This window comes from Piliocolobus tephrosceles, chromosome 6 (genome assembly GCF_002776525.5).
Source record: "Piliocolobus tephrosceles isolate RC106 chromosome 6, ASM277652v3, whole genome shotgun sequence".
NCBI lineage: Eukaryota > Metazoa > Chordata > Mammalia > Primates > Cercopithecidae > Piliocolobus > Piliocolobus tephrosceles.
This window is the reverse complement of record NC_045439.1, coordinates 32867411-32886451: the sequence shown is the minus strand read 5'-3', so window position 1 is coordinate 32886451 and position 19041 is coordinate 32867411. Positions and strand designations below refer to the sequence as shown.

At 40.6% G+C, this 19041-nt stretch overlaps 1 protein-coding gene across 2 annotated transcripts in view; it reads left to right on the top strand.

Annotated features, from left to right (window-relative positions):
- Positions 1-19041, top strand: part of DNAL1 (dynein axonemal light chain 1) — a 59681-nt gene that overhangs the window by 27488 nt on the left and 13152 nt on the right. For both annotated transcript variants that reach the window (XM_023183443.2, XM_023183453.2), the window contains 3 exons: positions 2332-2387; positions 13028-13083; positions 17460-17586. In XM_023183443.2, the coding sequence (XP_023039211.1) occupies positions 2332-2387; positions 13028-13083; positions 17460-17586 (239 nt within the window). The remainder of the gene's footprint in view (positions 1-2331; positions 2388-13027; positions 13084-17459; positions 17587-19041) is intronic.

Here is a 19041-nt window from a genome sequence, read left to right as displayed (position 1 = left end):
TTTTGAGATGGAGTCTCGCTCTGTCGCCCAGGCTGGAGTGCAGTGGCTGGATCTCAGCTCTCTGCAACCTCCGCCTCCCAGGTTTACGCCATTCTCCTGCCTCAGCCTCCCAAGTAGCTGGGACTACAGGCGCCCGCCACCTTGCCCGGCTAGTTTTTTGTATTTTTTAGTAGAGACGGGGTTTCACCGTGTTAGCCAGGATGGTCTCGATCTCCTGACCTCGTGATCCACCCATCTCGGCCTCCCAAAATGCTGGGATTACAGACTTGAGCCACTGCGCCTGGCCATTTTTTTGAGACATTCTTTGTCACTCAGGCTGCAGTGCAGTGATGTGATCTTGGCTCATTGGAACCTCTGCCTCCTGGGTTCAAGCAATTCTCCTGCCTCAGCCTCCCAAGTAGCTGGGACTACAGGTGCTCGCCACCACACCTGGCTACATTTTTTTGTATTTTTAGTAGAGATGGGGTTTCACCATGTTGGCTGAGTTGGTCTCGAACTCCTGATCTCAAGTGATCCACCCACCTCAGCCTTCCAAAGTGCTGGGACTACAGGCATGAGCCACTGTGCCCGGACTACTTATTTTGTAATCCTATATCCTGTGACTTTAAATATCAAATCTATAGTAATTTCTTTTAATTTATTTTCTCAATATATGTATTTTAGCAGCATTCTGTGGCTAATTTGAGGCAATTATACCATGTTGCCTTGTAACCATGTTTTTAGGCTACAAGTGTCTCTCATCAGGGCTATAGTATACCATAGAATCACTAGTTTTTTTTTCTGATTTCTTCACCCTGTGTTTGTCTAAGTGTGATCCCTTGATCATCTGCACTTTATGCAAGAGATCAGCCCCATCCCAAATTTATAGAAATAAAATATTTACTGATGAAACCTAGGAATCTGCATTTACAGTAAGCAACTCGGGTAATTCTAGGACGCATATTTGTGAACCCATGCATTAGACTAATATCCATCTGTGGGATCAAAGGGGAGAGCAAACATATTTAGCTTTTGTACACAGCTTGTTCTTTGTGATGAGAACATAGTGTGTCACTTAAAAATCGACCACCACATGCTTTTTTGGCATCAGGCATGATTTCAAAGTGGTCAGATTTTTTTATCATAAAGCCATCTCAAAGGCAAACAAATTTGAGAAGGTTTTGTACCTCATACTAAAGTACCTTGTATATCACCTCGAGTCAACCTGTTCATATTTTGCTGACAATTTCTTTGTGCTGGCTGCCTTAACAAGAATTAAAGAATTGTTTCCCAACCGTATTCCTAGATTTAAAGGCACTCCATTAATCACTGGGAGTTCTCAGGAGTGGGGGGTGACTAGAAAATATACAGATTTGGCCAGTCGTTTACATGACTTGCACACTCATAATCCCAGCTACTTGGGTGGCTGAGGCATGAAAATCACTTGAACCCAGGAGGCAGAGGTTGCAGTGAACTGAGATCATGCCACTGCACTCCAGCCTGGGCCACAGAGCGAGACTCTGTCTCAAAAAAAAGTATTGTTCTACTAGATGGTTTTTAAACTATGTATCATAGACATCTTCCCAAGTCGGTATATATAGCCCAATCTTCTTTGTTTTAGTGGCAGCTTAATATTTCACTATCTGTTCCTCAGTTAACAGGTGTTTATAGATTTTTTCAATTTGTCTGCTATTCCAGTAATACAGATAATCTAGTTCATATATGTTTTGGCATTTATATTAGTATTTCAGTAGGATATATTTCTATAAGTGAAAAACTGAGTCAAGAAATGTATGCATTAAAAAATTTGATAATACCAGGGCCAGGCGCAGTGACTCATACTTCTAATCCCAGCACTTTTGGGAGGCCAAAGCAAGTGGATCACTTGAGGTCAGGAGTTCAAGACCATCTTGGCCAACATGGTGAAACCCTATCTCCACTAAAAATACAAAAATTAGCCAGGCATGGTAGCAGGCACCTGTAATCCCAGCTACTTGGGTGGCTGAGGCAGGAGAATTACTTGAACCAGGGAGGTGGAAGTTGCAGTGAGCTGAAATGGTGCTACTGCACTCCAGCTTAGGTGACAGAGTGAGACTGTGTCTTAAGAAGAAAAAAAAATTGTTAATACCAAATTGCCCTCAAGAAGATTTTTTCAAATTTTCACTAAGTGTTTATTAACTTATGTAATCAGAGAAAAACAATGGTTTTAAAATGAAGTAATAAATGCTATGATTGAGTGGGGAAGTATTACTTAAATACTATCTTTCATGGGCACTATTGTTAAGGAATAATTTCTGATTTACCATTTGAGTTTTTCGCATTAATTTAAATTTTTTCTTTGTTCTTTTAAAGGAAGCTTTCACTGTCTACAAACTGCATTGAAAAAATTGCCAACCTGAATGGCTTAAGTAAGTGATTCACAGTAACAGTTCATGGATTTCCTAGTTCTTTTAATAAACATTCCAGAGACAATATGTAATTCCAGAAGCTGGCACCTGTTTTAGCCATACTTGTTGTCAGATAATAGAATACATAAACTATGTCTTAAGTTTGATTATCCAAAGAAAAGTGGAGATAGCATGAGCTCTGAACATTTTAAAGACATTTAAAAGCTTTTATAGAGTTAGAATTGAGATGTCTTAAATATAATATCATATTTTTAATTATATATTTCTTTGTTCAGATTTGTCTTTTCTGTATTTCCAACTTATGTTTAATTTTTAATTCATCATCCCTATTTTTCCCGTGCTCCTTATCCTTGTTAATGACATTGCCTCCCTCCCAGTTGCCAAGGCCTCTGACTCTGTGTTAGTTTCCTATGGCTTTTTTTGATTTGATGGCTTAAAATGATGGATATGATTGTCTTATGGTTCTGGAGACCAGAAGTCTGAAATCAGTTTCATCTGGTGAAAATCAAGCCATGCTCCCTCTGGAGGCTGGAGGAGAATCTTTTTCTAGCCTCTTCCAGCTTCTGGTGACTGCTGCATTCCTTGGCTTGTGACTCATCACTCCAGTCTCTGCCTGTAGTCACATTGGCTTCTCCTTCTGTGTCAAATCTCTGTCTGCCTCCCTCTTATGAGGATACATGTGATTGCATTAGGGCACACCCTGATCTTGAGGATAATCTCCCCATCTCTCAAGATCCTTAATCATATCTGCAAAGTACTTTTTTTTGCCATATAAGGTAACATTCACAGGTTCCAGGGATTAGAATGTAGGTATCTTTGGGGAGCCGTTGTTTAGCCTACCACAGTCTTTCTTGAAGCCCTATATGCAAGTTCATCATTAAATCCTGTTAACTCTACTCTTTGAAGGAGCACTCAAATAAAGTATTGCTTTTCCATTTCCAAGAGTTACAACTTTAATTTAGACCCTCATCATCTTCCCCTTAGGTCATGTTCTTCAAACATTTTGACTACTTTCCATTGTAAGAAATACATCTGAATTTATTATACATTCATATGAATATGCATATCAAATATGTATATACACATATAAACTTGAGTAAAGTTTGCAAGACAGCATTTACCTTTATATAGCATAGATCCCAGTAATTTTTTTTTTTTTTGAGCTGGCGTCTCACTCTGTTGCCCAGGCTGGATTTCAGTGGTACAATCTCAGCTCACTACAACCTCCACCTCCTGGGTTCAAGCAGTTCTCCTGCCTCAGTCTCCCGAGTAGCTGGGATTACAGGTGCCCACTGCCACGCCTGGCTAATTTGGCCAGGCTGGTCTCGAACTTCTGACCTAAAGTGATCCACCCACCTCAGCCTCCCAAAGCGCTAGGATTATAGGCGTGAGCCACCACGCCTGGCCACTTCCATTATGTGTTTTTAAAATTTTCTTTCTTTTTTTTTTTTTTTTTGAGACAGAGTCTCGCTCTGTCGCCCAGGCTGGAGTGCAGTGGCGCGATCTCAGCTCATTGCAAGCTCCGCCTCCCGGGTTCACACCATTCTCCTGCCTCAACCTCCCAAGTAGCTAGGACCGCAAGCACCCGCCACCATGCCCAGCTAATATTTTTTGTAATTTTAGTTTCGTGTTAGCCAGGATGGTCTTGATCTCCTGACTAACCTCTTGATCCGCCCGCCTCGGCCTCCCAAAGTGCTGGGATTACAGACGTGAGCCACCACGCCTGGCTTTTTTTTTTTTTTTTTTAATGTTGATCACAACACACTAAATTGATTTCACAACCTATTAATTTAGGCTCACGACCCATAATTTGAAAAACACTATAACTTTTGTGATAGTGAAACAGGTCAGGGTCACTAGTCTCATTATCTAAGGTGTTATCCTAGTTCGTTGTCTCATGACTGAGAAAATTAAGGAATGTGGATGCAAAGGGGGAGGTTGCAGTGAAAGTTTAATGAGTGAAAAAAGAAAGCTCTCTGCAGTGGAGAGGGAACCCCAAGTGAGTTGCTGTTTGTACAGTTGAATTCAAAAACGTTTATAAGAAACTCCTCTCACCTCTGTAGCTGTTCAAGTAACTTCTCTTATCTGAAAAGCTGTCTGCACAACTCCCCCTTATCTATGTAGTTGTGGGTATATCTCCAGGCAAGCATCAAAGCACTGCTTTTCTTCTTTGTATAATTGTGGGTTTATTTTAGGTAAGTCCCTTTCCTCCCTGTACAAGTTCCCAGGGAGCCTACTGTGTACATATCTGGAAAGGGGAAGAAACTTTCTTGGAAGCCCGCCATTTATACAAAGAACAATTTGTGCTGGACCCTACATACTTATCCGTGCAGGCGCTGCCTGAGTTTTCCCCAGGCTGTTGTATTTTTTTTTTTTTTTTTTTTTTTTTTTGTGTGGAGACGGAGTCTCGCTCTGTCGCCCGGGCTGGAGTGCAGTGGCTGGATCTCAGCTCACTGCAAGCTCCGCCTCCTGGGTTTATGCCATTCTCCTGCCTCAGCCTCCCGAGTAGCTGGGACTACAGGCGCCCACCACCTCACCCGGCTAGTTTTTTGTATTTTTTAGTAGAGACGGGATTTCACCATGTTAGCCAGGATGGTCTCGATCTCCTGACCTCGTGATCCACCCGTCTCGGCCTCCCAAAGTGCTGGGATTACAGGCTTGAGCCACCGCGCCCGGCCTGTATTTTTGCCTGTAGCTATGATTTTTCAGGCAGGCTGCTTTTCCAAGGACTGGCTTTAACTGTTTACTTAACTGATTTCTCCTTTTCTTTTCCCTCAATAGCCTCCTAATTGATCTCCTTTTCTCCTGTATTTCTGCCCTTCAGGTGACCTTCCTCACTGATAACAGTTTTCTTTCTAAAAATATTATTTGAATATCATTATATCAGAGACCTTTTAATGGTACCTCTTTGCCTAGTAAAGACCAAATGCTTTGATGTTGCATTCAAAGTCATCTAAAAGCTTTTACTATCCAATTCACACCCAAATATACTATTTTAAAAATGACTTTGTAACATTTATTAATGCAATACTTTTCACTGAGAACAGCTTCTTCCTGTAACAGGAAAATCCTATAAGAAATTAAGATTAAGAATGCAGCCAGATACTGTGGCTTATGCCTATAATCCCAGCACTTTGGGAGGCTGAGGCAGGTGGATCACTTAAGTTCAGAATTTTCAGACCAGCCTGGGCAACATAGCGAGATCCCCGTTTCTTTTTTTTTTTTTGAGATGGAGTCTGGCTCTGTTGCCCAGGCTGGAGTGCAGTGGCTGGATCTCAGCTCACTGCAAGCTCCGCCTCCCGGGTTCACGCCATTCTCCTGCCTCAGCCTCCCAAGTAGCTGGGACTACAGGTGCCTGCCACCACACCCGGCTAATTTTTTGTATTTTTAGTAGAGATGGGGTTTCACCGTGTTGGCCAGGATGGTCTCGATCTCCTGACCTCGTGATCCACCCGTCTCGGCCTCCCAAAGTGTTGGGATTACAGGCGTACGCCACCGCGCCCAGCCCTGAGACCCCTAAAAATTTTAAAAATTATCTGGGCATGGTGGTGTTTGCCTGTAGTCCCAGCTACTTGGGAGGAAGATTACTTGAGCTCAGGAGAGTGAGTCTGCAGTGAGCTATGATGGTGCTACTGCACTCCAGCCTGTGCAACAGAGCAAGACCTTGTCTCAAAAAAAAATAAAATAAAATAACGAATGCTATGTGTGAATGTCACCCCTCCTTAAACACTTCCCTCATCTCCATCGTCAAAATTAATTACTCCTTTGGGAATATTCATAACAGTCTACTTGGATTATAATAATAATTACCTAGCTCATACAATTATTGTGAAGACTGAGTTAGTATATATAGAGTACTTAGAATTATGCCTGGTGCATATAAAATGCGCAACCAATATTAATCATTATTATAGTTAATTGGGAATATGTTCTGCTCTTTAGATAGTGAATTCCTTGAGGAAAAGCATCATCTTGTTAATATTTTAATCTTCTATTCCAGTACCCCTACCCCTCGTACCTTACTCAGAGTCGGCATTCAGTACTTACACACTGCTGGAAAGTTGGCCTTCAGTATTTACATAGTGTTAACTAGTAGAGTTGTGTTGTGAGAGGCCTGTCTATTCTAATTTTTTGCTGACTCACTCATTAAACAATTTAAGCTATTACATTTTATTCTCTGCCTCAGCTTTTTTGTCTGTAATTGAAGTAACTTGCTTAAATGTGACTAACCAAGTTGATAACATATTATTTATGTTATTATTTATCATGACAGATTACATGCTTTTCTTTATATAAAAACATGACTGTGGACTGGGCATGGTGGCTCACACCTGTAATACCAGCACTTTGGGAGGCCGAGGTGGGTGGATCACCTGAGGTCAGGAGTTTGAGATCAGCCTGGCCAATGTGGTAAAACCCTGTCTCTACTAAAAATATAAAAATTAGCCAGGCATGGTGGCAGGTGCCTGTAATCCTAGCTACTTGGGAGGCTGAGGCAGGAGAATCACTTGAACCCTGGAGACGGAGGTTGCAGTGAGCTGAGGTTGGGCCATTGCACTCCAGCCTGGGCAACAAGAGTGAAACTCTGTCTCAAAGAAACAAAAGAAGGCTGGGCGCAGTGGCTCACACCTGTAATCCCAGCACTTTGGGAGGCCGAGGCGGGTGGATCACGAGGTTGGGAGATTGAGACCAACCTGGCCAACATGGTGAAACCCCATCTCTACTAAAAGTACAAAATTAGCTGGGCATTATGGTGCGCACCTGTAGTCCAGCTACCCGGGAGGCTGAGGCAGAAGAGTAGCTGGAACCCGGGAGGTGAGGGTTGCAGTGAGCGAAGATTGTGCCACTGTACTCCAGCCTGGGCGACAGAGTGAGACTCATTTCAAAAAAAAAAAAGACTATGATAATAGTGAAAATGGATGACCTTCTATGTTGGGCTGGCACTGGGTTTTAAATAACTTTCCAACTTTGGTCTGTTGGTAGAGACTCTCAGGAAAATTGTAATAATAAGAGTTCCAAAAGCTTGGTGGAACGAATACCTTGATCAATTATTGATGTCTGCTGTAGACACAAAATCAGAGAGTATAGGTATTTGCTATATTTGGCTCATTTCATTTTAGTTCTGCTAGTAACAAATACAATTTATGCAGTCTGTGGCTAGCAAATACATTTTATCTGTGACTATGAAGCAAAAAGAAGCTAATTGATCCATATGAGGATTGAAGTTATGCTTTAGCTTGCCTCCTACCCATCTCCTTTCATGAACACTGTAGTCTTACCTATTATGCCATCATGAGATGATCTGAAATAAATAGGTATTCCTATTTAACAGGTGATTTATCAGGCAGAACAACCCTAATAGCAATTTTTATTTATTGTACCAGAATTGTGACTAGAAAATTGCTTGATATGACTATGTTCAAACCATGACTAAAAAGCTATATAATATGAATAATAATCTTAAAGATTAGAAAATAAATTTTGTTGCCATTTATCTTTGGTAAAAAAGTATACTTTACTCCTTCAGGTTACAGGTTACAAATAAGCATAAAACTTGAAAGCACAGTTTTGATTTTCATCAGGATCTTGTATGAAGAAAACAATAGTACTTTTCTTCTAGTGATACCCTACTTATGCAGCACATAAAATATGGAAAATATATATTGTGTTATGTTAGAACACAATCTATTAACTTTGGATATCATAATTTATTTCCTTATACAGTAATAAATATGGTCTTTTTAGCCATTCATTACCATTTTCATGTGCAGTTTTTCAAAAAGGAGTTAGAGATTATCTTGGAAAAAATTGCATATATTTCTTATCTCCCATTGCTGAGGTCATTTCTTAGTCCTTATCTTAGTTGATGAATCAGCGTATTTTTGACGCAGATGATTTCTCTTCCCTCTTTAAAGCATTTTTAGTATTTGGCTTTAGGATACTGTCCCCCTTGATTTCCTCCTGTCTTTTTGGCCACTTTTTCCCAGTTTCATATCCATAACCTTTAAATATTGGAAGGCCCTAGGATTCAGTTCTTGTATCTCTTCTCTTTTTTTTCTTCATTTACTCCCTAGATTATCTCATCCAGAGTCATGGCCTCACCATCAGTATGCTGATGGCTCCCACATTTAGATCTCAAGCCCAACTGTGTCCTCTGAATTGCAGATTCATATATTCCATTGGGTGATATTTCCACAGGATATCTAACAGACATCTCATACTTTTTTAAAATTGATTTTTTCATTTTTTTTTTTAATTTAATTTTATGGCTGTGGGTGGTGGTTCACACCTGTAATCCCAGCACTTTAGGATGCCCAGACGGGTGGATCACTTGAGGCAAGGAGTTCAAGACCAGCCTGGCCAACATGGTGAAACCTCATCTCTACTAAAAATCCAAAAAAGTTAGCTGGGCGTGGTGGCACATGCCTATAATCCCTGCTATTTGGGAGGCTGAGGTGGGAGGATCTCTTGAATCAAGTGTGAATCAAAGTGCTGGGATTGCAGGCATGAGCCACAGTGACCGGCCAACGTCTCACACTTAACATTTCCAGAACTGAGTCTAGATATCTTCCCCTAACCCCAGATAAACCAACTCCTGTGTGTTTCTTTTCTTTTTACAGGATCTTGCTCTGTCACCCAGGCTGGAGTGCAATGTGATGCCATCTCGGCTTACTGCAACCTCCACCTCCTGGGCTTAAGCCATCCTCCCACCTCAGCTTCCTGAGTAGCTGGGACTATAGGTGTGCACCACCAAGCCCGACTAATTTTTTTTGGGTATTTTTATAGAGTTGGGGTCTCCCCATGTTGCCCAGGCTGGTCTCGAATTACTGGGCTCAAGCGATCTGCCTGCCTTGGCCTCCCAAAGTTCTGGGATTACAGGCGTGAGTGAGCCACTCTTGCACCAGATTTGTCTCAGATAGCGACAAGTCCATTTCTCCAGTTGTTCAGGCCAAACCTCTTGGTAATTTCTTGACTCCTGTCTCTCACATCCTCTCTAAAGCCTATTATTTCCTCTAATTTCTTTCATATTATATGTATGGACTTACAACCAAGAATATTTCCTCTAATTTCATGTCCTATTACTCTTCGTTCATTCTCTCAGCTTATGTGGTCCTGCCTCAAAGCCTTTGTACTTGAAGTTTTCTTGCCTGTAAATGTTCTTCCTCCAGATATCTACATGGTGAACTCTCTTACTAACTTCCTTTGGGTTTTTCCCTAACATGATCTCCTATCAAAAAATCAACTGTTCCCAACCTCCTGATATTTCATTCCTTTTACCTGGTTATTTCTTTTCTCCTTCACATTTGTCACTATCTAATATACTTACTTATTTTGTTTATCTGCCAAATGTTAGCTCCTTGATAGCAGGAATTTTGTCTGTATTATTTGCTGTAATATTGCAAGTGCTTATTGCTGTTCCTGGTGTATGGTAGATGATCAATAACTTATGTGTTGAGTGAATAAATTATTGAATAAGCATTTAATTCTTCATGAAATAGAAAAGAGAAAATGGTGTTTTTTCATATCAAGAAGCTTTAAAGAATAATTATGTGATTTTCTTAAATATTTAATTTTCATAAATTTATAGTTATATAGGATATATTAGTTTGCTAGGTTGCCGTTACAAAGTCCCACAGATTGGGTGGCTTAAACAATAGAAATTTTCTCACAGTTCTGGAGGGTAAAAGTCCAAGATCAAGATGTCAGCATGGTTGATTTCTTCTGAAACCTCTCTCCTTGGCTTGTAGATGACTGTCTTCTCCCTCTGTCATTTTTCTTTTTTTTTTTTTGAGACAGAGTCTTGTTCTGTTACCCAGGCTGGGATGCAGTGGCATGATCTTGGCTCACTGCAACCTCCGCCTTGCGGGCTTAAGTAATTCTTCTGCCTCAGCCTTCCTAGTAGCTGGGATTATAAGCAGACACCATGCCCAGCTAATATTTTTATTTTTAGTAGAGACGGGGTTTCACCATGTTGGCCAGGCTGGTCTCGAACTCCTGGCCTCAAGTGATCCACCCACCTCGGCTTCCCAAAGTGGTGGGATTACAGGTGTGAGTTTCCACGCCTGGCCCCTCCCTCTCTCTTTACATGGTCTTTTTCTGTGTCTGTGTCCAAATTGCCTCTTGTTACTAGGATACCAATCATGTTGGATTAGGGCCCATCCAAATGACCTCATTTTACCTTAATTACCCCTTTTTTTTTTTTAAGTATCTAAATGGCCCAATTAACTACCTCTTTCTTTTTTTCTTTTAGACAGGGTCTCACTCTGTTACCCAGGCTAGAGTACAGTGGTGCAAACTTCTGTGCTGAAACCATCCTCGTGCCTCAGACTCCCTGAGTAGCTAGGCTTACAGGCATGTGCTACCATGCCCCATGCCCAGTTAATTTTTTTTTTTTTTTTTTTTTTTTTGAGAGGGCGTCTTGCTCTGTCACCAGGCTGGAGTGCAGTGGCACAATCTTGGCTCACTGCAAGCTCCGCCTCCCTGGTTCAAGCGATTCTTCTGCCTCAGCCTCCCAAGTAGCTGGGATTATAGGCATGCGCCACCATGCCCAGCTAATTTTTGTATTTTTAGTAGAGACGGGGTTTCACCATGTTGGCCAGGATGATCTTCTGACCTCGTGATCCCCCCGCCTCGGCCTCCCAAAGTGCTGGGATTACAGGAGTGAGCCACCGCGCCCAGCCTAAATTTTTTATTTTGTATTTTTATTTCTGTAAAGGCAGAGTCTTTCTATGTTGCCCAGGCTGGTCTCGAACTCCTGGCCTCAAGTGATCCTCCCACTTCACCTTCTCAAAGTGCTGGGATAATTGGCATAAGCTACTATGACTGGCCCAGTTACCTCTTTACAGGCTCTGTCTCCAAATGCAGTCATGTTCTGATGCTGGGGATTAGGATTTAAAGATCAGAATTTTCCAGGGAACACAATTCAGCCCATAACATAGGGTCTTGCTTCAACAGTTAAATCATTTTGTGTGAATTAGACCACTTAAAATACCTTGCTCTAAAAGTTCATTGTTTCTTGTAAGACAATTTAAAATAATTTATTAAATAAATTAAAGTTTAAAATCAAAGTTACATATGCCTGATTCACACAGACACACACACACACACTCACACACAGATCATTTATTGTGTACTTACCATGGGTTACACATCTCACTGAATGTTTTAGGTAATTACCTCATTTTATCCTTAGATTCCTATAAGATAGAAATTATATTTCCCCATTTTATATATGATAAAACAGATTCAAAGAGGTTTGGTTGCTTCCCTAGAGAGTTGGGATTGAAACTCCGTTAATTGGATTTGAGTTCTTACCATTCAATTACAGATGTTGTAGAATAGTGTCATCCAACAGAACTGTCAGCACTATCCCAATACAGTTGCTACTAGCCACATATAGTTATTAAGCACTTGAAATGTGGCTAATGTGACTGAGAAACTGAATTTTAAATTGTAATTAATTTTAATTAAAGAGCCACATGTGTCTAGTGACCACCGTATTAGACAAAGAAGTTGCAGATGTTTAAGTTGTGAAAATTCAATATAGTGATAAGCAAAAGTAATCACAGTAGTTTCTTGGAACAGAAATGAGGTTTCCTGGGTGTTTAACAAAGATATTTTTTTTAATTTGGAAAAATAATATATGCATCTGGCTTTATTCAAATGGTTCAAAAGAGGTTACAATGGGAAATGTCTACTTCTTTTTTTTTTTTTTTTTTTTTGAGATGGAGTCTGGCTCTGTCGCCCAGGCTGGAGTACAGTGGCACCATCTCAGCTCACTGCAAACTCCACCTCCCGGGTTCACGCCCTTCTCCTGCCTCAGCCTCCGAGTAGCTGGGACTACAGGCACGCACCACCACGCCCGGCTAATTTTTTGTAATTTTAGTAGAGACGGGGTTTCACCATGTTAGCCAGGATGGTCTCGATCTCCTGACCTCATGATCCGCCCGCCTCAGCCTCCCAAAGTGCTGGGATTACAGGCGTGAGCTACCGCACCCGGCGGGAAATGTCTACTTCTAACCATAGACTGTTAGTTCCTCCCCAAAGACAACCACAGTTTCTACTTTCTTTTTTCTCCTCCAGAAATAGCCTATATGATATACAAATAGAAATAACCTTTAAAAAATAAAGATAGGCATTTTATTTTTTAACCAAATCACAGTCTAATTATTTAAAAACTTGAAAGCAAATGATTTTTTAAATACCAAATTTATTTTATTTCACTTCTAATCCTTCATGGAGTGAAGTGGACAATACATAAATATATGTTCTTATTTTCTAGTGTGAGTTCTCATAAGAGATTTGAAATATATATGTTCCCAAACTCAAAATATTCTCTACTACTCTTCTATCCTGTAACATTTTTATTAGCCAGCAATTTAAGACCATGTGTTCCAGATAGCTAACCATTTTTAAATTTAATATTGACATGTTATGAAATTATACCTGTAGTGTTTACTTTAGATGATAGGTCAATGTTATTTTCTACTTGATTACCCATTTTTGTTAACACAACCTTTCTTACTCATTGTATAAGGATATCTATTATATAAAACTTATTAAAGCTTTATTATACTAGATTTACAACAATTGTGTAATATGATTCTAGTAAACAAAAAAATATTTTCTTTTCACTACAGAAAACTTGAGGATATTATCTTTAGGAAGAAACAACATAAAGAACTTAAATGGACTGGTAGGTTGTTATTTATTATTATTTTATTTATTTAATTTGCACACATCCATGAATAATTTCTTGGATAAATTCCTTGAAATGGAATTACTAGGTCAGAAGGTATCAGTTTCTTTTAAGGCTTTTGCGACATATTCTCAAGTTGCCCTTCAAAAAGTTTGTAACAACCTATACTCCCACCAGTAATGTGTGAGATTTCCCAATTTCCCATACCAGCCTTAGGTATTTAAAATTTTTTTGACATGTCTTATTTCTATATTTATTGGCCATTTGAATTTCCTTCCAAAGAAGGTAAGATGGAGCAATAATGTCAAACTAGGCAACTTCATGAAAAATGAAGTGTATTTTTCTTGTATCTGTTCCCGAAAAGACAGTAATTTTTAATATGTTTATTGTTAAATAATTCATAAACATACTGAAATTTTGTATGGCCCTGACTCCTTTTCCCCTCCCAGTAAATCTAGCTTGTGCTTTGTAAGAGGCAGTGGGGAGCTGAAATTGCAGTGGTTTTCAACAGTAGCCTCCCAAGACCAAACAGGCTAACATGGCCATCTTCCTCAGTACAGAAACAGTAGTAACCCTGAATAGGAGTCATGTTCAGAGGTGCAATTTTGGAATTATCTCAAATTTATTAGCCAAACTGTGAATTATATTTCCACCTCTGTGATTCTATTTACCCACGTAAAGTGTTACTGATGAGTTTTAAAAATGCTTGGAAATTCTTAAGGGTCAGGCTGGGCGCGGTGGCTCACACCTGTGATCTCAGCATTTTGGGAGGCCGAGGTGGGCGGATCACGAGGTCAAGAGATCGAGACCATCCTGGCTAACAAGGTGAAATCCTATCTCTACTAAAAAAAATACAAAAAAAATTAGCCAGGCGTGGTGGCGGGCGCCTGTAGTCCCTGCTACTCGGGAGGCTGAGGCAGGAGAACGGCGTGAACCTGGGAGGCGGAGCTTGCAGTGAGCTGAGATGGGGCCACTGCACTCCAACCTGGGCAACAGAGCAAGACTCTGTCTCAAAAAAAAAAAATAAATTCTTAAGGGTCAGATTCTGGGATTAAATAAAGGAGGTTTATAACCATTAGATGAATTATTTGCTTTCTAATTGGATATGGTGAGTAAAATTCTTAATGCTCTATAAAAATTTGATTTTTTTTTTTTTTTGAGAGGGAGTCTTGCCCTGTCACCTAGGCTAGGGTGCAGTGGCATAATGTCAGTTCACTGCAACATCCGCTTCCCAGATTCAAGTGATTCTCCCTCCTCAGCCTCCTGAATAGCTGGGATTACAGGCATGTGCCACTGTGCCTAGCTAATTTTTGTCGTTTTAGTAGAGATGGGGTTTCACCATGTTGGCCAGGCTGGTCTCGAACTCCTGACCTCAAGTGATCTACCTGCCTTCGCCTCCCAAAGTGCTGGGATTACAGGCATGAGCCACCATGCCCGGCCCACAACTGTAGATTTTATAAAACACTGTACATAGGCTACACTTAATTTATAAATAATGTTTTAGCTGGGCACAGAGGCTCAGATCTGTAATGCCAGCACTTGAGGAGGCGGAGGCAGTGGGATCATTTAAGGCCAGTAGTTGGAGTCAAGCATGGATAACATAGTGAGACCCTTGTCTCTACAAAAAAAAATTTTTTTCTTTAATTAGCCAAGCATGGTGGCACCTGCCTGTTCTAACTACTCAGGGAGCTGAGGCAGGAGGATCACTTGAGCCCAGGAGTTCAAGGCTGCAGTGAGCTGATTGTGCCACTGCACTGCAGCCTGGGTAACAGATCAAGACCCTGTCTCTAAATTAAAAAATAAACAAACAAAAAAACAGAGATTTTATAGCATTTCATAATGCTCTCCCACTTCTGTAACCTCCAACATGATATTATTTACAGAGCAGACGTTTACTTTTTTGTTTTCAATACTTACAATGGGTTGACCTTAAAAAATCATAAATTTTAATAGCTGGGAGGAGCCTTAAAGAACTTGTCCAACTTCCTCATTTTTTCCAATGTTTTTTATGGTGGTGAAATATACATAACATAAAGTTTACCATCTAAAGGATTTTTAAGGGTATAGTTCAGTGGTAGTAAGTAGACTTGTACAACCATCACCATCCATCTCCAGAACTCTCTTCATCTTGCGTGTCTGAACCTCTATAAGCATATAATAGCTTCCCACTGCCTCTTCCCCCATCCCTGGCACCCACCATTCTACTTTCCATCTTTACAAATTTAACTACTCTAGGTATTTCATATAAGTAGTATCATATAGCATTTATCTTTTTATGACTGGCTTATTTAACTTAGCGTAATGTCCTCAAGTTTCATCCACGTTGTAGCATGCGTCAGAATTTCCTTTCTGCTTAATGTTTTTTTTTTTTTTGAGACTGAGTCTCACTGTATTGCCTAGGCTGGAGTGCAGTGGCGCGATTTCGGCTCATTCCAACCTCCGCCTCCCAGGTTCAAGCGATTCTTCTGCATCAGCCACCAAAGTAGCTGGGACTACAGGCATGTGCCACCACACCCGGCTAATTTTTTTATATTTTTAGTAGAGATGGGATTTCACCATGTTGGCCAGGCTGGTCTCAAACTCCTGACCTCAGGCGAGCCACCCGCCTTGGCCTCCCAAAGTGTTGGGATTACAGGTGTGAGCCATTGCACACAGTCCGTTGCTGCTTAATATTAAATGATATTTTATTATGGTATGTATATATCATATTTTGTTTATCTGTTTGTCTATCAGTGGACACTTGGGTCACGTCCATCTTTTGGCTATTGTGAATTTACCACTGTGAACATGGGTGTACCAATATCTCGAGACCCCACTTTCATTTCTTCTGAATATGTGCCCAGGAGTGGAATGGCTGGATCCCCTGTTAAGTGATATCAGTAGTCACATGATAATTGTTTTAATTTTTTAAGGAATTGCCAAATTGTTTTCCATAGCACCTGCACCATTTTACCTTCCTGCCAACCATGTACAGGGTTCCAATTTCTCCACATCCTCACTAATACTTACTATTTTCTGTGATATTGATAGTAGCCATCCTAATGGGTATGAGATGGTATCTCATTGCGCCAATCTCCTCATTTTACAGAGTAAGAAACTGAGGGGAGAAATGACTTGTTTACATGCAGAAGCTGACCAGCTTGCTAAATGACTGTTCAGTTATTGTCCAATTCTTGAAAGAGTCAGTTTATTTAATGACAGATTTCACTGAATTGATTCACTCAAACTTTGCCAGGTTTTCCTAATAGATATTCACTAGACTACTTCACTAAAATCTTGTCTTTATTATCTACTTAACAAATACTTATAGGAAATTGTATTATTGGCTGGGCACAGTGGCTCATGCCTGTAATCCCAGCACTTTGGGAGGCTGAGGCGGGCAGATCCCTTGAGTTTAGGAGTTCAAGACCAGCCTAGACAACATCTCTACAAAACCCATCTCTACCAAAAAGACAAAAATTAGCCAGATGTGGTAGTGTGCACCTGTAGTTCCAGCTACTAGGGAGGCTGAGGTGAGAGGATTGCTTGAGCCCAGGGGAGGTTGAGGCTGAAGTTAGCTGTGAGTGTGCCACTGTACCCCAGTGTGGGTGATAAAGCAAGACCCTGTCTCAAACAAAACAAAACAAAAAACAAATTTTTTATGTTTGAAAATTATCATAATAAATGTTGGAGAAGACCCTGAATTTTAGACCTAGCTCTATTATTTAATAGCAGTGTGTTCTTAGAAAAAGCCCTTAATCCCTCTATACTAGAAATCAAATAACCTGCCTTATCTTCTTTCAAGCAGATGTTGTAAGGACCAAATAATATACTCTGTGGGAATGTAATTTGAAAGCCATAGCATTAATGAAAGGTGGTGCTGTTGTTTCCCCACTTGGTGATTTCAGTATTTCAGTAGCTATTCTTTTTTTTTTTTTTTTTTTTTGAGACAGAGTCTCGCTCTGTCGCCTGGGCTGGAGTGCAGTGGCCAGATCTCAGCTCACTGCAAGCTCCGCCTCCCGGGTTTACGCCATTCTCCTGCCTCAGCCTCCCGAGTAGCTGGGACTACAGGCGCCCGCCACCTCGCCCGGCTAGCTTTTTTTTTGTATTTTTTAGTAGAGATGGGGTTTCACCATGTTAGCCAGGATGGTCTCGAACTCCTGACCTCGTGATCCGCCCGTCTCGGCCTCGCAAAATGCTGGGATTACAGGCTTGAGCCACCGCGCCTGGCCTCAGTAGCTATTCTTAAAAAAACTCCCACATAGCTACTAGCTCTTCTACAAGTAGACAGACAGGGTCTAAGTTCGCTTGGAAAGCCATTATGCATATCTTTACAAAGGAGACAGAAAGAAAAGGTTAAACATAAACATAAATCAAATTTTGTTCTTCTTCAGGAGGCAGTAGGGGACACGTTAGAAGAACTGTGGATCTCCTACAATTTTATTGAGAAGTTGAAAGGGATCCACGTAATGAAGAAATTGAAGATTCTCTACATGTCTAATAACCTGGTAAAAGACTGGGGTAAGCTGAGAGTGGCCCTTTGCTAACCGCCTACCGCCTGTTTATAGAAAATAGTCCGAGAGGGAAAAGATGCAAAACGAGAATGTTTATTTCTAAGCACAGAGAGAAAGTGGGAACATTTATGTCTAAGCTCAGAAAGAAATAGTATAGGAGTTTCTAAATTTTAAATGCTTAACATTTATATTTAACTGTTTACTTAGGATGAGTATAATCTGATAGGTCCTGGTCCTCTTAATCATGAAAAAAATTTAAGATATTATCCAAAGGCTGAAGTAATCAGTTTAAATTGAATACTTCATAGGCAGAAGACTTATTTGATATCTATGTTACTTTGCTTTTTTCTTGTACATAATTCATTCAGTTATATGCGATGAACTACACCAGTCTCTTTGGATATATAGTTGAATAGGACATTATCTCTGCCCTCAAGGAGTTCACAGCTTAGTGGGGAAAATTAGTTTGTAAGCTAATAATTATAAAACTATGTGATAAGAGGTCAGGTGCAGTGGCTCTTGCTGGTAATCCCAACACTTAGGGAGGCCGAGGCAGGCGGATCACCTGAGGTCAGGAGTTCAAGACTAGTCTGGCCAACATGGCAAAACCCAAAATTTTTTTTGTAAAAGTACGAAAAGATAGCCAGGTGTGGTGGTACACCCTGTAGTCCCAGCTACTTGGGAGGCTGAGGCATGAGAGTTGCTTTAACCCGGGAGACAGAGGTTGCAGTGAGTGGAGATCATGCCTTTGCACTCCAGCCTGGGTGACAGAGGGAGACTCTTTCTCAAAAAAAAAAAAAAAAAAAACTGTGTGGTAAGTTCTGCAATAGAGATTTGAATGAGTTGTTTTAAGAATTCAAAGATGCCAGGCGCGGTGACTCAAACCTGTAATCCTAGCACTTTGGGAGGCCGAGACGGGCTTATCACGAGGTCAGGAGATCGACACCATCCTGGCTAACACAGTGAAACCCCGTCTCTACTAAAAAATACAAAAAACTAGCCGGGCGTGGTGACAGGAGCCGGTAGTCCCAGCTACTCGGGAGGCTGAGGCAGGTGAATGGCGTAAACCCGGGAGGCGGAGCTTGCAGTGAGCTGAGATCTGGCCACTGCACTCCAGCCTGGGCTACAGAGCGAGACTCCATCTCAAAAAAAAAAAAAAAAAAAAAAGAATTCAAAGATGAGGGAATGGGTACAGACAAAGGCAAGTTAGCTTAACCTACACTGATGCAGCACAGCATGAAGAAGACCTGTCACTAGAAAGTGATTTGTTCTTTTTGACTCTGAATCTCATCTCATTTTATTTCATCCTTATGCTACCATTTAAAGTAGTGTGTCTTCTTTTTCCTTCCCATCCTGTAATCTTCTGAGAATGACTTTATATGGTATAACTTTCCCAGTTTCCTTCAAAATCTTAAACAACTAATTGTCATGAATAGTCACAAACTGAGGGTTAATGATATTG